The sequence below is a fragment of the Lepus europaeus genome, chromosome 20 (genome assembly GCF_033115175.1).
Source record: "Lepus europaeus isolate LE1 chromosome 20, mLepTim1.pri, whole genome shotgun sequence".
Taxonomy (NCBI): domain Eukaryota; kingdom Metazoa; phylum Chordata; class Mammalia; order Lagomorpha; family Leporidae; genus Lepus; species Lepus europaeus.
This window is the reverse complement of record NC_084846.1, coordinates 39,449,436-39,461,477: the sequence shown is the minus strand read 5'-3', so window position 1 is coordinate 39,461,477 and position 12,042 is coordinate 39,449,436. Positions and strand designations below refer to the sequence as shown.

Below are 12,042 nucleotides of genomic sequence, written 5' to 3'. Positions count from 1 at the left end.
AGTTTTAAAAATCCAGTCACGTGGTTCTCAACCATAGAGTTTCTCGTGAACCAATTTGATGTACAGCATGGACCTCAGGAATTTAGGGAGCTTGTGAAAAACCAGTACGCTCATTTGTAGTTGGAAAGGGGGAGATGAGGAGAGGAAGTCATGTGTCATTTGATAGAACTCCTAGGTAACTCCTATCTTTCCCCCTTGAAGAACCTGACCTTAAACTACCAGCTTCAAGGAATATCCTTGAAGGGTTTTTCATAGATTAAATTAATATTCACTCAATGTGATTTGTTTTAAAGGTTGCTTTGAATGCTATATTTGTTCAGCAAATGTAGGCAGTCATATAGCACAAATATTAACTCCTGAATCCTCAAAGGCTTTCTCCATGGTATGCCATCTGGCAGGCGTTATTGTAATCATCTCTTTATTATCCACACTAATGAAGGACTACCATGGTAATTGAAAAACACAGATCATTTAGAAATCATTCAGGCAAATGCCAGAACTGCTTCCCCAACCAAGAAACATTCAAGAGTAGAAAATATTGACAGATTACAGTTTCCTTTGGGGGGGACTAACTTGTATTATTTGACTTAGAAACTTGAACAATAGGACAAAAAGTGAGTAGCGACTAAATTTCATTTCCCTTTCCTGAAGAATGGAGTCTGATTCATTGATGAGAGGCCTAAGCACAGACCAGATGAGCAGCAAGTGGATTCAAATCTGTCTGCATCCTGGAACCATTGGGTTAAATTGTGATGCAATAGAAGCCATGTGGGATCCAGGGAAATGGTGGATCCAGATAGCAGATAGTCCTCTGCTATTTCTTCTGTTATTTGAGATGCACTGTTCTAACCCCCATTGGATCTCAAAGGATAGTCCTCATCCAGCAGCATCTGTATCATCTGGGAATTTGTAGCAATACAAATTCTTGGCATCCACCCCAGGGCTACTGGATCAGAGACTCTGGGGGTGGTGCTAACAGTTGGTGCTTCCACAGGCCCTCCGTGGGATCTTGATGCTGCCTCAGTTTGAATCGTGCTGTCCCCCAGCAGAAGCTCAGATTTCTCATCTGTGACTTAAGGGGCTGGTCTGGATTTAAGATCTACTCCCTTTCTCTGATTGCTGTGGAGTGAGGTTAGGGATTTTGTGTCTTGGAGCTTAAGACTGTCCCTTGGATGTGTGGTTGAGATAACTCAGTTGAAAAACTATCATGTACGTAGCGGAAGAGAAACCGGTCTATAGGAACTAGACCCCCAAACTGTACACAGGGCACCTTGCGGCGAAGCACCTCGTGGTATCTAAAGCTGGTTGGCAGCACATTCCCTACGTGACAAACTCTGATGGGTGGAAAGGGAAGCAGCTGCTCCCGCTTTCTCCAGGGGCTGAGAGCTGTCTGCTGTGTCACCGAGCGGCTCTGCTACAGGATCTAACAAATGACGTTTCAGACGAAGGTGCAAGCTACATGGGCTCTGCAGTAAAACAAGGGGAAATTTCAAGCTATTTATCAAAGCTCTTGCAGCTCCCATTTCAAGACAGGTGGAAAAAAATAACATGGTACAGGAAAAGAAAATAAATCTGTACCCTGAGCATCTCATAAATAAGAAAGGAGTGGGGGAGCTTGTGGCATTGCCAGGTTCTCAGAGTATTTTTGTCACAGTACAGAAAGCTTTCAAACGTTTCAGCCTGTAATTCTTTTCCTGTTATCAGTAGCTCTGCTTGTAAACTGATTTTACTGGTCATTAAAACCAAAAGAAGGAAACAGACATTTGCAGGAGAGAGAAGCTAAGAAAATGATACCTAGAGTTAAAAAAAAGAGGGGAAAAAAATGAAAAGCATAGTTCACCTTGCATTACAAAATCTTTTTTCATCTAAAATGTAGCGATGCTTAATAATTTAGGGCAAATCGTTGCAAATCAAAGTTTGTTTAGTAAGAGCCTATTTGTTGGTGGCAATTAGGATATGGTTTATTGAACATGAGAGAGACGTTGGTCTGTTACAGTGTCTGGGAGGGATGGAGACATTATAGCTTTTATGGAAAAGAACGGATCACTGGCCTGTTCTGCCTGAGGGAATGATACTGAGTGGGGAGAATAGGACCAATTAGGGTCCTGCATTGGATTTCCAGCAATGCCAGATTGCTCAGCAAGGTGACAGTACAAAATTCCAGTTCAAAACCCGTGTTCTGAGTTCACATTCTGGCTCTGCCACACGGTGGCTCTGGAACTTTAGACAAGCAACTGCAACTCTCAGTGCCTCAGTGCCCTTCCTGTAAAAGAAAGATAATGACAGCATCTACCTGGTGGGGGAGTCTGTGAGGATGAAGAGCTGGAGTGTCCAAGGCACTCTGCACAGTGTCTGGCACATGGTAGGCATTATTTTATTGGTGCTGTGTGCTAAGTAGCTATATGGTTCTTTCAAGGAACCCTGAAGATCAATTATAGTTGGTGTCTGTATCCTCAGGTTCTTCATTCACAAATACAACCAATTGCAGACCAACAATATTTTCTAAAAAATGTGCATCTCCACTGAACATACTCAGACTTTTTTCTTGTCATAATTCCCTAAACAATATAATATAACTGTTATTTATATGTCCTTGACATTGGATCAGGCATCATAAGTAACCTAGCAATGATTGAAAGTCTGTGGAGGGTATGAGTTGGTTGTCCAGAGGGGTCTAGAACCAATCCCTGCAGCTGCAGAGGGAAGACTCTATATTGTTTCTCAGCTGAAATGATCTTCTGAAAGCAATAGTGTCCTATTTGATAGCCCTACTATGTGCCTGAGGAGGAGGCTGATTGATTGATAGGGGCTTCGAGGGAATCTTGGTGCAAAATTTAAACAAGACTGATGACTTTTAAGCCGTGGGGATATTTTTTTCTGGTCAGCTTTACTAAAGCATCTCTTTGGGAGGTTGTTTGAATTAGATTCAGAAAAAATAATTCTCACTTGATTTCCTTTTTTGTTCATTTATTTTTGGAATAGACTCATAGAGCAGTTCTAGAAATAGGTCTGAAATCAGTGACATGTTTTTCTCTTTTATGTTTGACTCACTCGCTTTTGTTGGCTGGCCCATGCTGCATGGCAGCCAATATTGATTAGCCTACATTTTTCTGAAATAAACTTTTCTCAGTGCATGTAAAGTTTAAATGTTAGCAAGTACCAAAATAAACGCATTCAACTTCTGTACTGGTGGTAAGAAAATAATTTAAGGATGCAAGATTGTGGAGGCATATTGTTCGAAGAAGACACCCTTCAAAAGCCAAATTGTAGAGGCCTGGGCAAGGTTCTGAATTCAGCAGAGCGGTTTCCTCAATAAAATGGGGATGATAGTAGTACCTACCGTAACTACACGGATGGGCTCTGAGACAAATAGATGCAAGTTGCAAGTTAGTGCTAGCACCTGGAAAGTACTCAGCAAGCAGTAACTTTTCTTCTTAGTTATCTTCCTGAAAATGATCAAACTCAAAGTAATAACTTTATGTATAATGGGATGGGGATTCCACTATTCTTTGCTAAATAACTAAATTATTATATAACCTTAAATTACAAGTTACTTTTTAGGCTAAATCTTTTTCATTTATTTCCAACATTTTGAATTCTTTCTTTTCTCCTACTATTGAAGAGTAGTTGGATCTCCTTACTCCACTGACTATCAAAGTAAGACAGCCCTGCTGCATTTAGCATGCTGAATGATTTTTATTTTTGTTAGATATATTTATTTTAGGAGACATATATTCCTTTTCATTAGAAGTACTTTGATATCTTAAAAACTTCAAATTCTCCTGCAGTCTCCCACTGAAGTGAAATGGACACTATGAGAAACAGTGACTTGATCATCTCTTGTCCTGACTGTTGCTGTACAATGTAATACTTTATCCATTTTGGTATTTTTGTTTGTTTGTTTTGTTCTAGTACTAGTGGTTGAACTCTGTAATTAACACACAATTATTCTTAAGTGTTTAAATTTTAACTGAAAAGTGATCCCTGTTAAATATAAGAGTGGGAAAAAGAGGGGGAGGAGATGTACAATTTGGGACATGCTCAATTGGACTTGCCCCAAATGGTGGAGTTAGAAACATGCCAGGGGATTCCAATACAATCCCATCAAGGTGGCATGTACCAATGCCATCTCACTAGTCCAAGTGATCAATTTCAGTTCACAGTTGATCACACTGATAGATCTAAGAGTCAAAGGGATCACACAAACAAGACTAGTGTCTGCTAATACTAACTGATAGAATCAAAAAGGGAGAGAACAATCCATCATGGGAAGCGGGATACACGGCAGACTCATAGAATGGCAGATGTTCTAAATAGCACTCTGGCCTCAGAATCAGCCCTTAAGGCATTCGGATCTGGCTGAAGAGCCCATGAGAATATTTTAGGCATGGAAAGCCAAGACACTCTGGGAAAAAAAAAAGAAGACCTAAATGAAAGGTCTCTGTGAGTGAGATCCCAGTGGAAAGAACGGGGCCATCAAAGAAGGAGGTACCTTTCTCTGAAGGGAGGAGAGAACTTCCACTTTGACTATGACCTTGTCTGAATAAGATCAAAGTCGGTGAACTCAAAAGGCTTCCATAGCCTTGGCAACTCATGACTAGAGCCCAGGGAGATTACTGACGCCATAAACAAGAGTGTCAAATTGTTAAGTCAACAACAGGAGTCACTGTGTACTTACTTCTCATGTGGGATCTCTGTGTGGGTGCAAACTGATGAAATCTTTATTTAATATATACTAAATTGATCTTCTGTATATAAAGAGAATTGAAAATGAATCTTGATGTGAATGGAATGGGAGAGGGAGTGGGAGATTGGAGGGGTGCGAGTGGGAGGGAAATTATGGGCAGGGGAAGCCATTGTAATCCATAAACTGTACTTTGGAAATTTATATTTACTAAATAAAAATGATATAAAAAATAAAAATAAATTGTATTAAAAAAAAACTTATCAACATTTTAACACACTACTCAGAGGGAGGAGATATACAGTTTAGCACATGCTCCCTCAGACTTACCCTAAGGGTAAAGCTAAAAATTTGCTATGGGACCCCAAATCTCATTAAGTTGGCAGGTACCAATGCCCTCTTACTAGTTAAAGTGATCAGTTTCAGTTCATAACTGATCATAAAGATAGGATTAAGTGTCAAAGGGATCACCTAAATAAGACCAGTGTCTGCTAATAATAATTGATATAATTAAAAAGGAGAGAATGATCCAACATGGGAATCAGGATGCACAGCAGCCTTAAAGTATGACAAATGCCCTAAACAGCACTCTGGCCTCAGAATCAGTCCTTAAGGCATTTGGATCTGGCTAAAAAGTCCATGAGAGTATTTCAGACATGGAAAACCAAGACATGGCAAAAATTGACTTAAATGAAAGATCTCTTTGAGTGAGATCCCGGTGGAAAGAACGGGCCATCAAAGATGGAGGTACCTTTCTCTGAAGGGAGGAGAGAACTTCCACTTTGATTATGGCCTTGTCTAAATAAGTTCAGAGTTGGTGAACTCAAAAGGCTTCCATAGCCTTGGCAGCTCATGACAAGAGCCTCGGGTGATTACTGACATTATAAATAAGAGTGTCAATTGTTAAATCAACAACAGGAGTCACTGTGCAACTGCTCCCCATGTAGGACCTCTGTCCTTAATGTGTTATACTATGAGAATTAACGGTAAAGCTAGTCTTCAAACAGTACTTTATACTTTGTGTGTCTGCGTGGGTGCAAACTGCTAAACTCTTTACTTAGTATAGAGTTGAACTTCTGTATATAAAGATAATTAAAAATGAATATTAATGAAGAATGGGATGAGAGAGGGACTAGGTGATGAGATGGTTTGTAGTGGGAGGGTGGTTATGGGGGGAAAAACCACTATAATCCAAAAGTTGTACTTTTGAAATTTATTGAATAAAAGTTTTCTATAAAAAAAACCCACACTACTCAGGATAAAATGATAAATAAAATATTGAAATCATTGCAGTGACACAACCGACCCAATAAATATGGACGAAGATATCCTCAGAAGTGGAACGCTAGTCAGTAGGCAGCCTGTTCTCATTATTTTAAATTTGTTTATTAGCTTACAAACAACATTTCACATCCTCATGGGAAAGACAGTTTAGATGTCCTCTTGAATAATGTAAAAGAATGTGGGTTGTTTGAACCTTGAACAAGTGTACAAAGAGGCCTTCCTGTACCAGAATTAGAAAAACAAAAAACACTTCGGCAAAATTTCCCCAGCAAAACAGAAATTTGAGTTGTATATTTAAAAAAAATCTGGGATCAAAAAGAAAATATGTCATTTCGTGTAAATTATCTGGATCATGAAGTAAAAGCCCTTTTCTTGAATTCTTTAACATTTTAATTAAAAATTTTTATGTTAACAAATAATATTCTGTGATTTTTTTTTTTGTTTACAACATGTTATTTTGGAGGATATATGCACAATTGTTAAATCTAGCTAATTAGCAAGTGCATTTCCTTTGCTTTTCCAATCATCATTTTTGTGGTGGAGCAAGACAAAGACGCCCACACTCACCACCTCTAATTCAGCTTAGTACTGGAAGCCCTAGCCAGGGCACTTAGGCGAGAGAAAGAAATTAAAGGCATCCAGATTGGATGTCCCTTATCTTATATGTACAAAACCCTAAGGATGCTACTAAAGAAGTAATAACAACTAATATACAAACTCGCAAAAGGCACAGGACACAAACATCAACATACACAATTAGTTTTGTTTCCATAGGTCAATAGTGCACTATCATGAACATTTTTTTTTCCATCTCTTTAACATGAACACACAACCGTGTCTTCCCTTCAGTTATCCACCATTTGTATTTGAATTTTCAGGTCAGTTCTGGTGATTGTGTTTGGTGATTAAGGGTGGAGATTGATTTTCAGCTCTGAATGAGAGTCTCCTGGAATTTCCTGAGGATTTCAAGCATATGGGGAATTTATCTCAGCCAGGTCTCCTCCTCTGTTAGGCATTTTTGCAACTGTGTTTCATTGTCTGGGTTCTTTGTACTATTGAGTGTTTGACCAGAAGGCTAGACGCAGTCAGCTTGTTAGGATCCTGTAGACATCTGACTTGTATCCAGTGTCTGCTCAAAGAACTGTGAAATGTGTGACCCTAGTAGTTCACAGAGCCTGATGATAATTGTGCCCAGGCTATGCGTGAGGATGAGGAAGTACAGTGTGAACAGGTAATGGCTTCCTTGGAGCCAGCTTCTGTGTTACACAGCACAGGTGTGACTTCATCCCAGGTCTTTCTTAATAAATGCCATTGGTGTCACTTCAGTGTAGCCACCACAAATACAACTTTTACGTTACTTTCTTTTTCTCATCACATCACATGTTTAAGAAAAATTCTACATTTTGATCTCCAGGTGGCCTTCCTAACCCCAGGTCTAAAAGCTGCTTTTGCTGAGCCTGAGAGCTATAGAAAGAAGTTTCTGTCCTAACCCATAGCTTTCCCGAGTGGTGGAAAACATGTTGGTATTTGACTAACTGGAATTTGCTTTGTGGTTATTGTAGGGAAACAAGGTGCTTGACAGCTGCTGATGTCTGCTGAAGAATTAACCTTGTCAAACATTTGCTTCAATCACAGAATCATGTCAACCCGGCCATGGACTTCACACAGACTCCTCCTGGAATGTTGGCTCTGGACAACATGCTGTACTTTGCTAAACACCACCAAGATGCCTACATCCGGGTAAGCACCCAGGCCCTTATCCGATATTGTAGGTTTCCTACTGAATCTTAATTTCAAACTTACGAAGATGGAAGGATTACCTTCAGACAAGTGGCCTCTGATTTTTGGCTCTCACCAATCAGTACACTACAAAAATATAATTAACTGAAATTGATCAGCATGATTAACATAGGGATTTTTAACTTAAATTTTTTCCACATGACGTTTAAGAAAAATATAGTAGGTACTGGCAAAGCATTTTTATAGTTCAACATTAAATTATGACAAAACTCTTAAATAAGGAACAGAAATGAACTGTCAGCCCACAACTTTCCCAACCTCAGATGAAGTAAAAGCCTTTTTAGACTTACCCTCAAAGTATGAATAAGACCCAGTATTCTGTCCAGTGAACTGTTTCTGTCCCATCTGTTGCTGGAAGTACAGTAAGTTAAACACAAGAAAGGAGCTAAATGGGAAGAAGAGAAATATCTTCTCACATTTCATAACTGACCTGTCAGACTCCAGTTCCTTAATTAGATTGGTTTGTAGGTGGAGGCCTCTGTCCTGTCTGAGATAGAAGGTGGTAGCTGCTGACCCAGCCGTGCTGGGGTGGAGAAACCAAAGGGTGAGAGAGGCAGGGCCTGAGATGACAGCGATGTGGAAGGCTCACCGGTCCAGGCTGCTTAATCACAGCCTTGGGCTTGTGCTAATCCCTCTCTCCTGAGCCCAGATCCATAACTGAGACTTGGGGCAGGGTGGGTTGGGAGGGTAGGAATCAATGGGACAGGGGAATAGGCAAATGCTTAACATGATGGCTAGGTCCAAGCTTAGAAAGTGTTTCCTGGACAAATGACCTGAAGCAGGAAGAGAAAGGCTGACCTTAAAATACGAGTAAGAGCATGTTCATTACTCTTTATCTGCAAGATTCTCAGTGTGGTGCTCACTTCTTGGAGACCTGGGTTCAAGACTTGGCAGTATTAGTAACTAGTGATCTAAATTTGATCAATTCATTTTGTCTGGTCTGAAGTTTCTTCCGTAAATGAGGGAGACTTGATGGCTCTCAGCTGGGACAGTGTTGCTGCAGGAGGCATTGGGAAACATTTGGGTGCATTTCTTTGATTGTTACCAAGCCTAGATAGGGTTCTGCTGGCCAAAACCTAGAATATATTGGGCAGTCTGCAAAGTGAACAGTGGTCCCATTCAGCAGTGTCTCCTTGTATAAAGCTATGCCAGGTCTCCAAACTCTCTGTAGACAATATACTTTAAGTGTATGTATTTTTCTATCTATGCAATTTGGGAAGCTTTGACCTATTCTGAAATATTGTTTGCAATTTCAATACTTACAAAATTTTATAGTTCCTTTTCTGAAAGATTTGGAATCAAGAGCTTCATCAGAAATGCAGCCCTCTGTAAGGTTTTTCATAAAACTTTGATTTGATGTATATGCTTATTATACAAACATTTTCTAGGAATGTAATCTTGTTTCATAGTACATAAGTTAGTGTTTTGTAGACTCTTGAAGAAATGAGCATGAAAAGGAGAAGCCAAGTAGAAACTGAATTTACCATTAGCTGATTAATGTTTGCAAATGAATGTTTCTAAAATTAGAGCTATTTGTGCTGAATATATTGTTAATTACATAAGAAGCATATGTCTCCTGAAAAATTATTTAATGTTTTGAGTTTGTTGCCCTCAATGCATTCTCTAAATTGTTATAAGTGAAATTATTACCATGGTAACCTGATATAGAGTTTTATATCTGAGAGGGACTTATTAGGAAAGCCCATTTGTAAAGAAATGTGTGGCCTTTTTTTGTCCATATGCACATTTCTTTTTTGCTCAGATGTGTACCTAACAGGTCTTGTTTTCTCAAACCCATCCTTTCCCTGATGTTTTCTGTGTGGCATCTGACTCAGGCATTAACTACTCAATGTACAGTTAAGCTGTTTACATGAATGGGCAGGTTTAGTGGATTTTATACGAAGTCTGAGGCTTTGTGTGAGGAAGTTTTGTGGTTACTATGATAAGAGATGCCCCAACAGTGGTGCAATAATGGTGAAAATAGTGATCCCAGACATTTTTTAAAAGCTTTATTTGTTTGTTTGTTTGAAAGACAGAGTTATGGAGAGAGAAAGAGGGAAAGAAGAGATCTTCCATCCACTGGTTCACTCACCAAATGGCTGCAATGGCCAGGGCTGGGCCAGACCAAAGCCAAGAGAGTCATCTGGGTTTTCCACATAAGTTGCAGGAGCCTAAGGACTTGGACCATCCTCTGCTGCTTTCCTAGGCACACTAGCAGGGAGTGGGATCAGAATTGCAGCAGCCAGGACTGAAACCAGTGGGATGCCAGTGTCACAGGTGCTGGTCCAAAGTGCTGTGCCACAACCCAGCCCCAGCAGATCACATTTTGATCAATAAGCTTACTGAAAACCTCTGAAACATAAAGCAGGATTCATTTCTTAAAGTTTACATTCAAGTGCACACACATTCATGCACACACATTGTTCCTGCACACACACATTGTTCATGCTCAGACATGGTTCATGCATACACACATTGCTCATGCACACACACACACACTCATGCAGACAGTTCCTGTACACACACACTCATGCACAGACATAGTTCCTATCACACACATTGTTCCTGCGCACAAACACACTCATGCACATAGTTCCTGTACACACATACTGTTCATGCACAGACACACATTCATGCACACACATTCATGCACACACACTCATGCATAGACATGGTTCCTGCACACACACATTGTTCATCCACAGACACACATTCATGCACAAAGTTCACGCACACACACATTGTTCATGCACACATACACATTCGTGCACACACATTCGTGCACACACATTGTTCCTGCACGCACACACTCATGCATAGACATGGTTCCTGCACACACATTGTTCATCCACAGACACACATTCATGCACACACATTGTTCCTGCACACACACACACACTCATGCATAGACATAGTTCATGCACACACACATTGTTCCTACACACACACACACACACACTTATGCACATAGTTCTTGTACACACATATTGTTCATGCACACACACTCATGCACACACATTGTTCCTGCACATACACACTCATGCATAGACAGTTCCTGTACACACACATTGTTCATGCACAAACACACATTCGTGCACACACCTTCATGCACACACATTGTTCCTGCACACACATCATTCATCCACAGATGTTCTCTTTGCCCATGACACTTCCACATACCCTTAGGGATCACATTCCCACAACCACTTTGTGTCTGTGTTTGCAAGCTGTCTTCTTATCCTGTACTCTAACTTCCCTGCTATTTTCTTGTCAATGCCTCATACCCATCACTTTGCAAAAGCTCTGACATCCTTCCTCCCCTCTGCCCCCCAGTTGGCACTTGATGCTATTTCTAGCAGTCGGTCCTCTCTTCTGGCCTCACAGCTGGTGCTGTCTGCTTGGTTCTCAGCTTGAGAGTTGCCTCTAGCTCTTAATTTCCCTCTCTGTCTTCTCTTCCTCTACCTGCTCCTCAAGTGCCCGTGACCCCCAGGACCCTGGACCTTCGCTTGTCTCATTCAGGCTGCAGCATGTTTCCTGAGCAACTCTCAAATGCCCAGCAATGAGCTCGGTTGATGGGAACCCTCAAGGAACAGGTTGCTCATGGGTCCTGTGATGGAGGAATTTACTGTCTAGGGATAGAAAGGGAGTGAGTGAAGAGATACACACCTGGCCACTTCCAAGTCACTGAGAATGTACTTGACTGGGGCTTATGTTCCTAGCAGTACAGCAAAGAGACGGCAGCACATAGGTGTCAGGCCAGGAGAGCTTCCAGGAGGAAGTGACGTGTAGGCTAAGAGCTGTTGCATATTGCCGGTGAACAAGGTAAAGTGAAGAGCTCAGGGAGAGCACTGCGAGTGGAGGGGACCATGAGCAAATGCACAGTGGCAGGTGCTTTGTTCGGGGAGCCAAACTAGAATAGTGTGGTGAAGAGGGGGAGATGCAGATACCATCATGCCTTGAGACCCAGTGGGGGCCTAGTTTATTAATGATAGTTTAAGTCACATTAAGGTGTTTGTTTTGAACCTAAAAGCAATGAAGAATTTCTTTTTTTTTTTAACTTTGATTAATATAAAGAGAAATAGGGGGCGGTATTATGGCATAGCACGTAAAGCTGCTGCCGATGATGCAGGCATCCCATATAGGCACCAGTTCAAGCCCCAGCTACTGCTGATGCACCTGGGAAAGCAGTGGAGCACAGCCCAGATCCTTGGGCCTCTGTACCCATGTAGGAGATCCAAAGGGAACTCCAGGCTCCTGGCTTCAGTCTGGCCCAG

At 40.9% G+C, this 12,042-nt stretch overlaps 1 protein-coding gene across 5 annotated transcripts in view; it reads left to right on the top strand.

The window, feature by feature from the left end:
* Window positions 1-12,042, top strand: part of ELMO1 (engulfment and cell motility 1) — a 565,441-nt gene that overhangs the window by 268,751 nt on the left and 284,648 nt on the right. For all 5 annotated transcript variants that reach the window (XM_062178895.1, XM_062178893.1, XM_062178898.1 and 2 more), the window contains exon 14: window positions 7,604-7,708. In XM_062178895.1, the coding sequence (XP_062034879.1) occupies window positions 7,604-7,708 (105 nt within the window). The remainder of the gene's footprint in view (window positions 1-7,603; window positions 7,709-12,042) is intronic.